This window comes from Ascaphus truei, chromosome 4 (assembly GCF_040206685.1).
Source record: "Ascaphus truei isolate aAscTru1 chromosome 4, aAscTru1.hap1, whole genome shotgun sequence".
Lineage (NCBI taxonomy): Eukaryota > Metazoa > Chordata > Amphibia > Anura > Ascaphidae > Ascaphus > Ascaphus truei.
The window spans coordinates 260,783,635-260,801,244 of NC_134486.1; the positions used below are offsets into that span (position 1 = coordinate 260,783,635).

The 17,610-nt window shown below is 41.6% G+C and overlaps 1 protein-coding gene across 2 annotated transcripts in view; it reads right to left on the reverse strand.

Moving 5' to 3' along the window:
* Nucleotides 1-8,775: 8,775 nt before the first annotated feature.
* SGK1 (serum/glucocorticoid regulated kinase 1) overlaps nt 8,776-17,610 on the reverse strand; it is an 11,184-nt gene continuing 2,349 nt past the window's right edge. Inside the window, exons 1-11 of one of the 2 annotated variants that reach the window (XM_075597373.1) lie at nt 14,129-14,334; nt 13,896-13,971; nt 13,146-13,221; nt 12,450-12,638; nt 12,203-12,334; nt 11,815-11,927; nt 11,279-11,402; nt 11,028-11,123; nt 10,635-10,790; nt 10,438-10,527; nt 8,776-9,902 (exon numbers count right to left, since the gene is read on the reverse strand). In XM_075597373.1, coding sequence (XP_075453488.1) covers nt 9,735-9,902; nt 10,438-10,527; nt 10,635-10,790; nt 11,028-11,123; nt 11,279-11,402; nt 11,815-11,927; nt 12,203-12,334; nt 12,450-12,638; nt 13,146-13,221; nt 13,896-13,971; nt 14,129-14,210 — 1,302 coding nt within the window. In that variant the 5' untranslated portion in view covers nt 14,211-14,334 and the 3' untranslated portion in view covers nt 8,776-9,734. Of the gene's footprint in view, nt 9,903-10,437; nt 10,528-10,634; nt 10,791-11,027; nt 11,124-11,278; nt 11,403-11,814; nt 11,928-12,202; nt 12,335-12,449; nt 12,639-13,145; nt 13,222-13,895; nt 13,972-14,128; nt 14,335-17,610 lie in introns of those variants that run through there. The other variant, XM_075597372.1, reaches the window with a different exon arrangement.

A 17,610-nucleotide genomic window follows, 5' to 3' on the forward strand; every position in this document is an offset into this window, starting at 1 on the left:
ATGGACAAGAAGCAAAAGGTGACACACTGTGCTTATTAGCCTGTCATTACCCAGAGGTCATTACACTCTGCTCATATTACTCAACCTCTCTGCAGCATTTGATACCGTGGACGATCCTCTTCGCCTTCACATTCTCCATACTCTTGGTATTCGGAACAAAGCTCTATCCTGGATCTCATCCTACCTCTCCCATCGTACTTTCAGTGTCTCTTTTGCTAACTCCTCCTCCATCGATCTCTCTGTGGATATACCCCTGGGCTCTGTCCTGTAACCCCTTCTCTTTCCTCTGTACACTTTCTCTAGGTGACCTAATCACATCTCTTGGGTTAAAATATTACCTCTATGCTGACGACACACACATATGCTTTTCTACCCCTGACCTTACACCTGCTGTAAAAACCAAAGTTTCTGAATGTCTCTGCTATATCATTCTGGATGTCCCTCCGCTGGCTTAAACTTAACATGTCAAAAACAGAGCTCCTCATATTTCATCCCAAACCTGGCCCTACTACCTCCTTCCACATTGCTGTTGGAAGTACTATCATACACCCAGTAGCACAAGCACACTGCCTAGGGGTCACACTCAACTCCTCTCTCAAATTCTCCTTTCACATTTCACATTTCACACTCTGCTCTGTCGCTTTTTTCCTCCACAATATTACAAAGATACACCCTTTGCTCTGTTACTCAACTGCTAAAACTCTGTCACAGGCCCTCATTCTCTCCCGTCTCGACTACTGTAACCTCCTGCTGTCTGGCCTTCCTGCCTCTAACCTGTCTCCCCTACAATCTATCCTAAATGCTGTTGCCAGAATCACTGTACTCTTTCTGAAATCTGTCTCAGCGTCTCCCAGGCTGAAATCCCTCTCTTGGCTTCCTATCAAATCCCGCATCTCACATACTTAATTCTTCCCCTCACTTTTAAAGCTTTACGCTCTTCTGCCCCTCCTTACATCTCAGCCCTAATTTCTCGCTATGCACCATCCAGACTCTTGCGTTCTGCTCAAAGATGCCTTCTCTCTACCCTTTTTGTATTCTAAAGCCCACTCCCGCCTTAAACCTTTCTCACTGACTGCCCCACACATCTGGAATACCCTTCCCCTCAATATCCAAGTAGCACCATCCCTATCCTCCTTTAAGACCCACATTAAACCACACCTGCTTAACGAAGCATATACACCTCATACATAAAGCTTAGCCCTTTGCAGATGCACTTACCAGAATGCCCTCCTACTGTCTCTGTACATTCTTCCTACCTACCAATAAGATTGTAAGCTCTTCAGAGCAGGGACTCCTCTTCCTAAATGTTACTTTTATGTCTAAAACACTTCTTCCCATTATGTGTTATTCGTATTATTTGTTCTTTATATGATTGTCACGTGTATTACTGCTGTGAAGCGCTATGTACATTAATGGCGCTATATAAATGAAGACATACATACATACCCAGAATCCCTAGCTGCAGTGGAAGCTAAGAGATAATGGGGAAAGACAGGTTGCAGACCTGTCTGAGACATGTGAATGTCTTTATTTACTGTAAAATGTAGAGTGCTTTAGGATACAGATATTACATTACAATCTATGGAACTGTCGGAAAGATTTTTAGCCAGAGGGTATACGTATTCTGATGTTCAGTTAGCGTTTGAATCTGCAAAATCTATGGATCGATTAACACTCTTGAAAAGTAAAAAGAGGATACCAAAGAATTGTAAAGATAATGTGAAATCCCTTTCCAGATACAACGATGTAAGTCCACTGTTTATCACTACATATAATCGCCAATCAAAATTAATATGTGATATTGTGTATAAGATTTGGCAAACGTTGTCTCTGGATAAGGACATCTCTGAATTTGTAAAAAATGGGCCAAAATTTACCTACCGTAAGGCTAAAACTCTTGCTTCACATTTGTCACCAAGTCTTTTCCAGTCTCGTTCAGAATATACTAATATACGAGGGATACCCAAAGGTTTTTTTGCATGTGGAAATTGCTCCATGTGCAGATATGTACATACCACTAAATTTATAACTTTTGACGGTAATAAGACTAAATACTGTATTAAAACCTTCTTTAATTGTAATACCACTTTTACGATATACCTCCTACAATGTGGATGTGATAAGAAATATGTCGGACGAACTATTAGACCATTAAAAATGCGAATTGCAGAGCATGTTTGTCTGATAAAAAGAAAAGATTTATCACATCCAGTGCCTAGACACTTTGCTAGGTGTCCTAGGGGTGGTATAGACAATTTTTCATACTTGGCTATTGAGCATATTCCCTGTCATGTAAGGGGTGGTGATAGAGAAGGCACATTGAATAGACAAGAAATGTACTGGATATACACTTTGAACACTCTCCATCCATTTGGCATCAACCAGGAGTGGGAGCTTAAACACTTCTTGGTGGGTTGACATGTATGGGGGGAGTGTTCAGAGTGTATATTAACTATCATTACAGTATTAGAACAGTATATATTATGTGATTACTATTGGGTATCTAGCATCTCTATGACCTTTTTTTATATGCATTAAAAGGTTCCTATATCTTCTATGTATGTGCCCTTAAATAACATTCACAATTGTGTTATCTTTAAATGAATTACTATTACTCAATACTAAATTGATTTAAAGAATTTAATGTTTGTGCTTAGTATCCACATTTATTATATTATTTTTTATTTTTTGTAATAATCATGTGAGCATTCAGTTTTCTTGTTTTTAACATTATGTTTTTAAACCATTTTTCTTTCCTTATTCTTATCTTAGAATATTTGTGTATTGTGTGGTGTTTGTTGCATGTACCGGCCCTTGTATATATGTGGTGACGTGGAATTGATTCAAATGGTTTAATTGGTTTGCGGGTGAAGGGGACGGTCCATCCCTGTGATTGAATAATTAATTTGACACGTCATGCCCTATATAAGGTTCAGTAGTATGCATGAGTAATCACTCTTTGACGCGTTTCGTCCAATGATGGACTTTTTCAGAGTGTATTGCTGCTGATGTTCACTGTTAGTCATCAATAAAGTTTTTTACTTTTTTCAATGCGTTGGCTGTTGGAGTTGCTGTGATCGCGGTTCACCATTTCCTCTATGTTTGATGTCATTTCCGGCTGGAGCACGCCGACACCACGAGCAGCAAAGACAGAAGCTGCAGATATCTCAGCGTCCTGACCAGATTGAAACGGAGTCTGTGAGTACTGACCAGCTGAACCGCTTGTCGCAGGACACAGGGTGGAGGTGAGGCTGACGGACACCGGACCAGTGACTTACCTTGAGGCGCCTCTCCAGGAGGTACCTCTCTGTACTTCTACCGGGAATAGATCCTAGCCTACCACCCTGATGTGATTCCGGATGGGCTTATATAGCCTTATATTTATAATCCTTTATGAGTGGTGTCTTTCTCCAGGACTAATGGACAGTATCTATTATAGCCTGGGTAGTAGCCTCGGTACATCCAGGGGTTAATCCCCATATCTCTCTACTGCTATGGGGATCCAGCTGTCACACAGGGGTATTTAAGGAGGAGGGACTGTTCAGGAAGGTTAGGTTCCAGGAGGACAAGAGCAGAGGAGCCGCAGGGAGAGTAGAAACTCTCATGTTCTTAAAGTAATAGTATAGATAGACTATGCCCCCCTAATTCATTATGCTGTAGACAGGGATAGTAACCTTGTTAGTTAGGAAACCTAGAGAAGACTAAGAGAGTTCAGTACAGTTGCTAAATGAAATGGCATGCGACACAGGGCCTCAGTAACGAGGATTCCCGGGATGACGGCAGATCGGTTTTAAGCACGGATCTGCATTGACATTCCTCTCAAGCTGAAGTGAAAGTGGCAGTTATCATAAAAGAAGTTCTCCAAGTAAGTGGAGCGCAGCTTTTCACAGCGTGGATGCGTTAAAAAAATACAAAACCACACAATAATGGAGTAGTATATTGTGACATGAATAGTAATTGTTATAAAATGTGTGTGTAGTCCCCCGCACAAATTTTCTTCATCAAGCATATCAGAGATACAATCTCTCTCTGATGGGAGCAGGTATGGTAAATCCCCAATGGAATAGGTCCTCTTGCCAGTGTGTGGAAAGGAAATTAGAAGAGAAACTCCAAATGGTATAGTATGTCTATGCCAATTGTATTCAAAAAGTAACAGGTTACAAAAAGCACACTCACATTTTGCGCATATGTAACACACGTTGGAGAGATATGTGTTGGAGATCTGTCCTTTCTCTTGCTGGTCTCTGCCTGCTCCCTTCCGCACTCCTCACTTCCTGTGACCCAATATAAAAGCGCCCGATCACTCATTTTTCTTCACCGCAGTTACCATAAAAGCCAAGTTATTGGGTAACGTATAACAGGGATACGCAAACTTCCCCCCCTGCGTCTCCCTGCGTGCTCTCCACCACTGGCGCCCCCCTCCTTACCTTGTCTTCGGCGTCGCCAAATGACGCTGCGGGATAACGTGATTTCCCGTTGCTATAGCAACATGACGTCACGTGACACCCCTTCCCTCTCCCCCCGGTGTCATTTGGCACTGAGTTGCCATAGCGATGCATCACCAAAGGCAAGGTAAGGGACGTTGTAGAGGCCTCACGTGATTTTTAATTTAAATGCCATGGGGAAGAGCACAGGGCCTCAGCAACCGCCGCGCCCCCCGGTAGCTCTTGCGTCCCCCAGTTTGCACACCCCTGATGTATAGGATCTTCAATGGGCCTAGTATTACCGAGACAATGAGGAGAGATGTCCCAAAACAATGAGGAGGGGGCCCGGGTCTTAGCACAGTGAAGAAACAAGATATGTACCTCCATTCGGGTTTTAAGAGTGGGCACTGATAGAAGAACCGTATTCATGTATGTCTGATGCAAAATACAGTGCAACATTGTCACAATATGAATGAGTGGTCCCTGTACTTGGGGTCACAAATAAATTTGGGGACAGTTGTGCTATAAAAGTTCCTGACGCCCATTATTTAACAGACACAAGGGAAAATGCGGGCACACTGTAAAATGCTAAAATAATCTTATCTGCCGGGGCTCCAATCCACAGGGGCACCCAAGGTCCAAAAAGATCAGCAGTGAAGATGAAAATAAGATGGGCACACAGACTTACTTATAATCAGAATGTATTCTTTATTCAGGGTTCTTGGCACAATACATTTAGAATATAAGCGAGCCCGTGTGCCCCTCTCATTTTCATCTTCACGGTCCATTATTTAACAGCCTTGCTACCTCCTCGCCCAGCCGCCTGAGCACCCTGAGTCAAGGTAAACCACGCGGAGTAGCCATATACACACCACACGGATGTAACCTCCCTAGGAAGCTGAGTAGGGAGGGTTACACATGCAAGTGAGTACACAGTGTGCCACGTTTTGCTTCTTATGCATTTTAACATGGACCCCTGAAAGTTTATGTCTGCCGTATTACATGACATTTTCAGTACAGCATGGGTTAAAGCAGCGGTGCGCAAACTGGGGGCGGGAGATTTTTCAGGGGGGGCACAGGCTATTGCTGTTGCAGAGGTCCCGCGCTCCTCCCCAAGGCATTTAATGCCGGGGGATCGTGAGGCCTCTGCAAAAAGAAAACTTACCGGGATTCAGGCGCGTCTCCATGGCAACGCGGCGTTACATGACATGACGTCACCAGCGTCAAATGACGCCGCGTGACCCCTGAGCGTCATTTGATACAACTGGAAGGTAGGAGTGGGGCGCAGCTTTGGCACAGGCCAGACAGAGGAGCGCAGCAGGAAAAGTTTGCGCTCCCCTGGGTTAAAGAAGTGCATAGCCAGTAACCAAACTCACAGGCAGCTATTTCACATTGCAAAGCCAGTATAACCAGCCTCAGACTAATGAGACCCAAAAGGTCAAAACAGCTGTCTGTGAGTAGGTTTACAAGTTATGCACTTATCTAACCCAGGCTGTGCTGAACAAGATGTGTAATACGGCAGGCATAAGCTTATAGGGCTCCTTGTTAAAATGGACAAGAAGCAAAAGTTGACTGTGTGCTCATTTGCATGTCATTGCCCAGAATCCCCTTGTATGCAGTGGAAGAATTATATGGTAAGAGATAATGGGAAAGGCAGCGATCACTCAAATGAATCAACAGTATATTTTTTATTGGTCAGTATTCTCTGGTAGTAATCAGTTAGTACTTCAGGTGGTGAAAAACACTACAAACAAAAGACTAGTAATTGTTTGTTTCCTTTGGTGAATAATTGATGTAACCTTGTTGATTTCACACTTAACTTTCAATCCATTTAAAAAGTCTCCTGCTGCACGAACCACTTTTAGATAACATAACACTGGCCGATTCTCTTTTGGATATAAACAAGTGATATTACCCTTCATGATAAACTTTTTATTAGCTTTTTAAAACCATAATGTATATTCTGATCTTCACTTAAATTACCTGTATTTTTTAACCTTGCAGGAGTTTCTAAAAAAATGTAATTTTTTTTGTATACTTGACAGACGCAAAATGTGTATTTCCATTTAATTTATATGCACTCCACCTTGGCAGCAAACACTAGCTTGAATACATCGTCCCCAATGTTTAATTAGTGGAAACAAATCAAATGTACAGTATTTATTTGGTATATATGTATTTAGTGCTATTTATTTTCATTTATGTTTTGGTACCAATTTTGACATGTACTTAAGTTTAGAAATGTGTCTGAACTAAACAATATACCCTGTACAGTGTAGTAGAAATGTAATCTGCCTCTGTCCATACATACAATAAAGCAAAAGCAATAAAGCAAAAGCACACACATGGGCAGACGTCTTCATTACCAGAGACACATTGCACAGCTTGTTGCTCCGATTGAATGGGCCAGGAAAAGTCTTGTGGCATAGCACTGCTTAGTAAAAATGACCCTTTGTCTTTTCTATGTGGTTACAACTAAATGAAACCGATTGTCTGGTGTTCACAGGGGCTGTACTATAAAATGTCATAATAATAAGTTTACACACAAAAGCTAGTCAGTACGAAGCAGCCCTCTGCAGCAGTAAGACTGACGTAAGAAGGCAAAACAAAGAAATTCATATGGACACATTTTGAAAGGTTTTCGTATCTACATCAGAAAACAATAGAGACACCTGAAGCTGTCTAAAATGGGGGGAAAAAAATGTGACTGGGGAACAATTTTCCTGTCTGAGTCGAGTTCTTTATTGTGTTTACCTGTTTGGGTGTAGGTGTGGCTTTCACACTGCTGTCGTTTAAGGCTGAGGTTTGAGACTCTATTACAGCTCTGTGTCACTTGGGGAAGCATCTGCTACTAAATGAGATTTGGGGAACTGGTTTCCTTCTACTCATCGCCTCAATGTACACAACCACTGATAGATAGAGATAGAGATAGAGATAGAGCCCGAGATTAGAACGACCAGCTGCATGCTGCATTTATTTATTAAGTGTATTAACCTGTTAGTGACTGGGGCCTTGTTTTTGCAAGTTGGTTTACAATAGAAACTGTTAAAGCAGACGTCTACATCGTCTGTTTTTTTTTTTTTTTCCCTCGAGCCCTAAACTTATTGTTCCATATACATTGGTGACATGTCAATCTTACTGTATTTTGCGATTTTGCGATATATATATATATATATATATATCTATCTATCTATGTGTATATCTTTATTTATATAGCGCCCACAGTGCTTTACAAAGACAATGCAGTACCGGGAATCATAATACAATAAGCGCAACAGTCAGATAATAGGAAAGGAAATCCCTGCCTCGGAGAGCCTACAAGCCAATTGTGATCACCTGATAATATTTATGCTGAATGTTTTATCACATAGCCCTACAATTTCTTGAATAGAAGACCTGAGCACTGACTATCAGAAACCTTTGCTCTGGTATATAACTTAAAAAGGAGATATATTTTAGTAAAGTATATCGGTTAAGTCTTATAGAAAATAAATTAACTACAGATGTAGCATGTGGCATTTTAACCTCATAACACAACATATCCCGTACAACACTGAATATCAGTGTTTCAATGTGATGCAATGGCAGTGTCGGTGTAGGGAAACACAATGTACCCCACCCAAGGAACAAGGAAGCCAACAATACATCTGTATATGAAATCTTGGTTGCCAAGAACAATGACATGACACATTTGACTAAACAAACTTATTATGTGATGGAATCAATGAATCACTGAGCAGGAACTAAATGATTCAGTGCTGCCCTGTGAGATCTAAACATTCTTCTCCATGGAGAAAATAATACATGCAAGACAAACACACATTCATTCCATGTGGACTTTGTGCGGCACCACATATCTGCTCTGGTTTATAGTGTACACCAAATGGAGCTTCCATAAACTAGAGATTAATTAATCCCATTGCATCGTCAAGATACCACTTTATATGAACAATTTACTGTACCACTAGAAGTTGAAAGTTTGGATACTTATGTTGTAACACATCTACTATATATGGAGTGCTGCTGCCCTTTTTTTTTACCTATCCCGTTTATGCTTTTTTTCAGAATCTGGGTAGTCTCTTAGCAGTACCAGTACCCACTGACAAACTTCACTTTTTGAATCTTGTGTTAAGATTTGTTCTCTTGAACCAAGCATTTTTTTTAGCCCCTCACTCACCTCATCAGTAGGGAAAACATTGCTAAAAGCTACTAATGCATTTTAATGAACAATTCCCTATACATATCCAAAGCAGATTAAACATACCCGAGTACTTTATAGCTACAACTTCTTTATGAGCCTGTCGAACTGTGATCTCCCTTACTTATCCCAACAGTAAAAAAATACTGCAAATCGTTTTCAAAATTTTATTGCAAACCCACAGGTTCGGTCACAAAAAAAAAAAAAAAATAGATACATTTTATATATCTTATTAATTACAGTACATTGGCATGATGTTTGACTCATACAGGTATATCGCTCATATTAAATATACAGCTCTTGTACATATCTGATTATATACACAATGTACACAAAATGGTCAGGAATGTCAAAAATAACATAAATAATGTCTATCAAAACATTACAGCTTTGAACAACTAAATTTGGGGCATTTTGGTCCATAAAACCATTTCTAAAAATAGAAATCTGTATAGCAGCAATGCTTTCTTCAAGCATGTTAAATGTCATAGCAAGCCTATCTCAATACGTTTTGTTAATATCCTATCTAAACAAAACAAGATTTAGCATCTACATTACATTTAGCTTCCACATATGGAAGAAAAAGTACAATGCCCCAGAATTAGTAATCAAGTGTCACATTAACGTGTAAAACCCTCCCCCACAGTTTTACTGTGGTGATGATCACACTCATACCATTGTTTGAGAACCCAATGTCAAAAACTGAGAAAACTTCCATCTCATGTGGAGGATTCTCAAGCTAGATGAGATCTCTGAAAATCGAGAAAGGCACATTGCAAAAAAGCCTTAAAGAAACACTCTTGGATGGTTCTTCAGGCTTAACATCTCTCTTCATCTATCCCCCGTCATGTGAACGGGGCGATGCGTCTGCAGCCAAGCAGACCGTTCTTGCTCTTCCAGACAATAAATCGGTAAGTATTGTCAAAACAAAGTCACTTTTCCACTCTTTGACTCTGCTACACCCGTGAGCTCTTCCAGCAAAACCAGCAATGTTGAAATTAAGGCTGTGATGCCGTCGTGGAGGATGTGCATTTTTTTTTTGTTTTTGTTTTTAGCAACAAAAAAAAAGTGAAGGTTGACTGGAGATGAAAAAAAAAAGAAATAAAAATATTTCAAAGGAAGGAATCCATAGATGGAGCATATGAGAAGCCCAAGAATGCTTCTGCTGCTTCTTTAATGCTAGCTGTGATCATGGTGCTTTCAGAAGACTGGCAGATAGAATTAGGGACAGGCTCATCTGTGAATTCAGGATCAAAGTGCTGCAAATCATTGGGACCACTCTATGAGAAGAGGAAAACAAAAATACATTAAAAATAATGCAGCGGAAAAATGAAGTCACGCTAAAAACAGATTTGCTATTGCCACCTCTCCTCTCCCTTTTCCTCCAGCTTGTTAAGATGCCAGCATTGCATTATGGGGATGGTTTACAAAATGTTAGGCCAAAGTGAATCCCTCATGATGCTATTGCACCAAGTTTCTTAAAATACTACAGTATGTTCCTGTATGAGGACTGCTTTCCTATTTATTCAAATATTAGTGTGCTCTTTGGACCTATGCACACAAAGACATTTAAAAAAACTTAAATGTTAAAAAAAAAAAAAAAGACTTTTTATAATAATGCAACATTTTATTTTAGTCTTCACGGAAAGAGTTTCGTTCAAACGGAAGTTTGAAGCAGTTCATTGCACATTGGAATACCCTTGACAAAAATACTAGCTGGCTGTTCTTTTATAAGTAGGCTTCTTCAAGGTTAGCCCATAAATTTTAAAAATGGTCAAGCAGCTTTATAGCTTGTTGAACTTCACTAATACTTACCACATTTGGGTTAAATGGGGGCGTAATCTTCTTATTGATGAGATCATCCCAATTAATTGGAGAGAAAAAGATGTGGTTCTTAATCTCCATCTGTTAGCAAAAATAGAACAAGATTAGACCAATCAAAAGTAATTAGACATGTGTGCTTCTTGAAAGTCAGCTGGTCATGCTAGTGTACATTTAGAGGCTTTACTTACAAAGTCATTCTTGGCACCAAGTCTTTTAGTCCGGTCTTTCTGCAGAAGACCCTCCAGAAGATGCCTGGCAGAATTTGTTATGTTTGGTTTCAGCTGCAGTGGCTTGTTCAAGATATTGTCATACATTTCAGCTGTGTTTCTGCTGTAAAAAGGAGGCTGGAGAAAGAAGAAAAGGCTTTTAGTACACATAATAGAACTGCAAAAGTGAATTACTACATTAGCCATCTTAAATCCAGTAGGTCATAAATTGTATAGCATTTTGGCATTGATAATGGTAATAAATTGATATTGGTAATAAAGTATCACGGCTTTGTAGGACATGAATAGTCTTTTAGCGTAAACTATTTAACTAGTGATGCAGTAAATGATTTGTCTAATAGGTTTACTACTTACCAGGCCATACAACATCTCGTACAATACTGCTCCAAGGCACCACCAGTCGACTGTCCTGTCATAAGGCTGTTTGTGAAGAACCTCTGGTGCAAGGTACTGTGCAAAAGAAGAACGGACATTTGTATTAGTCCACAGAAAGAAATAAGACAGTTTTAAACATATATAAATAAAAATGTGTTATATCTTTTTGTATACTTTTTTCTTTTCTACATATACATATATCTGACTACAAGACCGCATAGGTGACCTACCTCGGGAGTGCCACAGAAAGTAGATGTTGTGCCATTGGGCTCTATGTTCTCCTTGCAGAGTCCAAAGTCAGTCAAGACAATGTGTCCCTGTGAGTCCAACAAAATGTTTTCTGGCTTCAAATCTCTGTAACAAAGAAATTGTAAACACATTTAGAAATGTCATAAACTTTGCATGCTACAATACCACTTCTTGCACCAATCCAAAGTTTGTAAATTATATGTTTAACATGTACATTTTAGTTTTTCTTAGTGCAGCAGCTAGAGGGCAGTGCCTACTCCGCTCTATATTAATGAGTACAGGAGGGGTGCTATTTGGGAACTGTTAAACTGAACACACTATTTACAAAAAGGCTCCCAATATGGATGCACTCAAGAAGAGCCTCAACAAGATGTAAATAAAATAGAACTTTTAATTTGGTAAATAAAAAATAGGCAAATAAGGAGAAATTACATTTTTTTTTATAAACTACTAGAGCTGCAACTGTATTGATTAGCATTCTAATAGTCTATTGCATAGATAACAAATAGGTACATACCTATAAACAATGTTTAACGAATGCAAGTATCCCAGGGCACTGGCTATTTCAGCAGCATAAAAACGAGCTCGTGGTTCCAGGAAGCAACGTTCCCTCTGAAGATGGTAGAATAACTGCAGGAGAAAAAAAAAACGTAATAAGATTTTGAGTAACATGCAAACCACCACTGGTAGTGCAATTAATTAGAACTGACATAAATAGCATGGGAAACAATGGCTGGAAATCACTTGCTGATCAACCAGCAGTCTGAACCTTGGCTGCCTATAGGGAAATGCTAAATCTAGTCACTTTCCTCCCCTTTAACTTTTCTTTCCCATAATAAATTAGATGACAATAACATTGGCAGTCACGGCCGGAAACAGCATTCCTGCATTTAACTTCTGCTCACCTCTCCACCGTTGATGTAGTCCAGGATAAAGTATAATTTGTCTGCTGTCTGGAAAGAATAGTGGAGCCCAACCAGGAAAGGGTGTTTCACATTTTTCAACAGGACATTACGCTCTGACATTATGTGTTTCTCCTAATAAGAGCAAAGAAGAGAAAACATCAGTTATCACTCAGACAAAAATGCAAGATTTACAATGGTAATTGGAGTCATAACAGGACCAATGTGTGAATAGTAAGAATATATTTACCTCTTTCTTCTTGAGGATGGCCTTTTTCTGGAGCACTTTAACTGCATAGAAATGTTCATCCGCTTTGTTTCTTGCTAGGAGCACTTTTCCAAAGCTGCCCTTTCCTATGACTTTAAGAAAGTGGAAATTGGATGGCTTCGCATGAGGGTTGGATGAAGGACCAAGATTGATCTGTTGAGATTGGCTGGGCTGAAAAGAATAAAGAAAGAGAAAGTCCAGATTATTGCGATGCAATAACGACACACGATGTATACACATGCAAAACTACAATGCCATGTCACCATAGATTTTCCAACATAACTTTAGATAATTCAAACAATTTCTGGAGATGGGAGCTATAATTTGCAAGACTCTTCCATGCAGATGGTAGCATTCTGCTGTTCCAGCTAAATAACAAAAAGGATCTGAACCAGTGTTTTTCAACAGGGGTTCCTAGGAAGCTTTGGGTTCCCATGAGCACCCCTAAAGGATTCCCTGCAATTTTCAGGTCATTTGATAATTGTACCAAACACAGAGGAGTTTACAATGCATCTAATCTCAGATCTGCATCTGATCTACGACGCTATTAGAGAGGGTTGCAGTTGCAGAATTGCGCAATATAATAAGGTTCCTTAAAAAAATAAAATAAAAAGCTGAAAACCACTGGTCTTTACAATGTACCTGGCACTGCAAATTGACGGCATTCAAACAACTTACTGGGAGTGAGGAATTGGCATTCAATAGTTCTGGTTCTTGGGGCTGTGAAATATTCAGGATGGACTGAACCTCTGGGCTGCAAAGAGGAAAAGATGAATCAGATGTTAAAACCAAATCTGAGAATACACACAATACCTCACCATCAGAGGGCGTGTGATCATAACTCATAACCATTTAATCATGCATTGCATATGACTGAAGTATATACCTAAAATTGGTAAGTAAAATAATGCTTTGAATGGAGCACACTTAAAAGATGTGACTCAGAAGCTGAATATCATAAATTCGTTTTCAATTCTATGTTTAGGAACTAATGAAAATATAGGAAATTAAATCAAATGGGAGACAACTGTATAACAGAGAATATTTTGTTATAGCTTGTACATAATCCCCCCTGTACTACAATACCCAATTAAAAAATATTGGGAATGTAACACCATTAGAAAATGTACACACAAACCCCCCTCCCAGAGGATCTAAACTAAGTTAACCCAAATGTACCACTGGATTTGCCAAATTCTGCCACATATTATCTATACTTTTGTTTATCAAGCGCCAACAAAGTGCTTTATAAAAAGTACAATACAAGGTAAATACATGACATATCAATGGGGATATGAGCAACAGGTAAATGACAATATAAGGCAAAGGCAGACCCTGCCCCGAAAAGCTTACACCATCTTTTTTTATTAACTTTACATATAGAAACGGTATGACTTGCTACTGTATGTCAGAAAGAGTCACACTTACTGTTTGCATGCATAGGAGTTGGTGGCTATTTTCTGAATGAAATCATTCAATCCCATTCTCCGCTGTTTCATGAAAGCTGCAAAACACAAGACAGAAGAGGCACTCAGTATGGAAAACGTGTATTCTGGAGACAAAAAGGGCAGCTTAAGTACCAGCAGCAGCAAAGCACTGGGATATAATGTCACCCGGGAGGAAATGCTCCATACAGAGCAGACTCACTGCTCCTCACTCACCGATGAGTATTGCTACCATGTCCCTCATTTTGGAGTAAGTTAAAGTCGTCGGACCCGCTGCCGTTTCGGTCTTCACAGTCATAGCTATCAATGGGAGATGTGAGTCAATTCTAATAAATCCTAAACTGTGAAGTGTGCAATCCAAGACCGGCGCGGGTGACTGAATGCACCAAGACCAACACTCGCTTTCTGAAGCGCTCAGGGCTGCGCGCTGGCTTTTTATCGGAGCTGGGAGAGGGGGCGGGGCCTAACTCGCACAATGAGGATGAATCTGGCGCTGGCACAGGCTCAAAGCGGCCTGATCAAGCCAGGGTCAGTCAGCCGGCGCCTGGCCTGTGTCCCGGACACGCCTCCTCGTTCGCTTGTGATGTCACAAGGGCCGGGGAAGCTTCTGCATTCTCTGTACGTTCCCCAGACAGGAGGGAAGAACTCGGTGTACCTTAGAACTCAGCTGATGCCAAAGGGGAAGGCGGATACAGCCGGCGTTATGAGGGCTGGTCTTAAGCCATTGACACCAGAGAGCTAAGCAGTTATTACTGCAGGTAACAAGCAGCCCAAATGTGGAGCGCAATTAACTTGTAGTTGCTCAAAACCATTACTGTTAACCCCTTCAGAGAGCGCGCGGTCTGTGCTGCAAAGGTCTCCTAGCTCTGAAAGGATCAAGGCAGCGTTTATTTTTAGGTACCATCTGAAAAGACTTGGTTGACTCGAAAAGAGGGTCTGAATTGGTCTACTTGTGCGTGCAGCGAGGCAACGCCGGTTCATATAGGTCCAGCCTTTTAAAATAATCTGACAGCGGTCCCTGAAATGTACACACAGAAAAGTGCAAACCTAACCCTCTGCAGAGAGACAGCAAAGTGCAAACCTAACCTTCTGCAGAGAGACAGCAAAGTGAGCACTAGCACTGCATATAACCGACAGGGTTTCCCCCTGGGAAAAAATCATCACTAAACCACAGATGACACTCCCATTAATTAAGTATTTCGAAGGCTAACTTGTTTCAAAGTAGGCGAAGCAATTGTTTCCGTCGTATGTTTTATACTTGCAATACCATCAATTTGCAAAGTAAGGGATTAGGGGGCCTATGCAGAGAGCAGCGAAGCGCGGTATATCGCCAGGCTGCAGGGAAATTTGGCAACAGAAATTCATGAACTGGCGCAAAAGAGGGGAAAAGAGAGAAAAGCGCCAATTTTTTTTTTGTTTTAAAAACGCGCCGCGCGATTGGCGCGAACCTCTATTTCTGCAGTATTTCAAACCGCCGTATGCAGGAAGGGCCGATCATCATTTCGCGGCTCATGTCGCCAAAATCATGGAGAGATGTTCTCCAAGTATGCACGCCAACAAAAGTTGGCAAGAAGGTGCATGTGAGCGGCGATAGGGAACAGTAACAAAATAAGCAGCCCTTTTGTCCTGCCGCCGATGGATGCAGGGGGGCTCCAGATTACATAACCAGCAATATCCGTTTTTTCTAAGCAGTTTTCTACCGCGCTAATCACGCCGTTTTCAACTCTACATATTCCTGCATGGTAATATTGGCACTTATCCTACCTTTCTGCATACGGAGATACATTCGCGCCATTATATGGTAAAGTGTTTCAAATCTCCAATTTTTTTAACCGCTGCTCTCTGCATAGGCCCCTAAGTGTTTATGATTCCAGAATCACAGGCAAAATAATCAACTGCATCACATGAGACTGATGATAAACCAGGTGGCAGATCCCACTGTAAGGAAGCTACACCTGGATACAAACACACTGCCTGTTCCAGCAGAATAACCTATAGTGTCTCTCATTTTAACACATTACACGCCTTAATACAGATAAATAGACATCCAGACCCGCCAATATTTTAGCCTTTTAAAATAATAGGTACCACGGTCGTTTCTCTACTGGTGCTGGCTGGAGCTACTTCCAAGCAGTTTCAATGGGAGACCTAGAACCCAGGGGTGCAGAAACTTGGGGGTGTGAGATTTTCAGGGGGGGAGCAGCGCTTACTGAGGTTTCATTTAAATGAAATGCTGGGGGTGAGGAATCTCCCGCAAGGCCTCTAAGGCTGAGCTCAGACAGAACGCGATGCGACGTGCGCATGTCCGTCGCAAATTTGGGTTGTGCAGTGGGAGTTTTCAAACTGAAAACTCCACCGACGGCAAAGTGCAGCGTTGTCGCTGCGACATTTTGCCGGCACAACCCAAATTGAAATTTGGAGCTACAGTCGCGTGATGCGAGCTGATTCAGCCAATAAAGGCGAACCAGCTCCGTGGCGCGTCTGTTACACGCCCCCGCCATCCCCCCAAACGCCACGATCTGCCTCCTGCAGTTTGAGTAGAGATCGCTGGGCTGCAGGAGCGCGAACGCTAGCAAGCAGACGTAGCGCCCTGTCTGAGTTAGCCCTTAGTAACTTGATCACTGGAAGGTTCTGGCAACGTGTCATCACATGACGTCAGAAACGCTGGCGACAAGGTAAGGGGGGTGCAAGCAGCGAGGGAAGAGCTGGCAGGGGGCACAAACTAAAAGGTTTGCACATCCCTGCTCTAACCCATGCAGGTTCCTACACACGCACACAAACGATGTTCAATAGGTACAGCTGGTCTTACAGGACCCTTAAACGTGTAGTCTGGCTGCGAAATAGGTACAGTTGAAGGGTATGGCTATTCAGTCATTTCTACTGTAGTGCCGCTGCCTGTTTAAAGACATCACAGTTTACTAGGAACAGATCCAAAGCTCTGCTATTAAACAGGTGTTTCACCAACGCAGCAGTGGGAGGAATGCATCATACTAATAGCACATCCCTCCCACTCATACTGCAGTCAGAGTGCTGCGGATCTCCCCTCACCAAATGTCTCAGTGCTTTTGTTTAGTTATGAAAGGAACATGTGAGATTGTTTAGGGAGGGATTTCCTGAAGAATTTGAGCCACTACTAAAGCAGCCTTTGCCCCGAGGTGGGTGTAAGTAAAGAAAATACAGTCACACTATTTTACTCAGTTACCTGTGTATGTACATGCCTAGGGCAACAATATCCAGAGCGGTCTAGTAAACATGGAGGTTTAGCAGCAACGCTACCCCCCACAAGCCTATAGGATTTATCTACTATAATGTTAGTATTATGTCCCCGAGCATATCCTAAAAAAACCAATGATGTTAAAATAATGTTTGTTTTTTCCTATAATCTCTAGCTTCTGAGATGACGATGGTAAACTTAAGGCTAAAGCCCCGCTCCCTCAGTCAGCGCGCCCGCACTGCAGACAAGCGGCGCGCTGACAGGCACAGACCGCGATATGCGGTCTGTAGGGAGCTGGGGCGGGAGTGGGAGCGTGGTTTGAGCGGAGGGACCCGCTACTCCCCCTCCCTCCACGGGCTCGGTCTCCCGGGCTGCAGGAGGGAGCTGCTGCGGGCTGCTGGAAGGTAAGCAGCTCCCGCTCCCTCCCCCTCCCCCCACAAATGCCCTCACACACGTCGATATACACACACACCACCCCCTACCT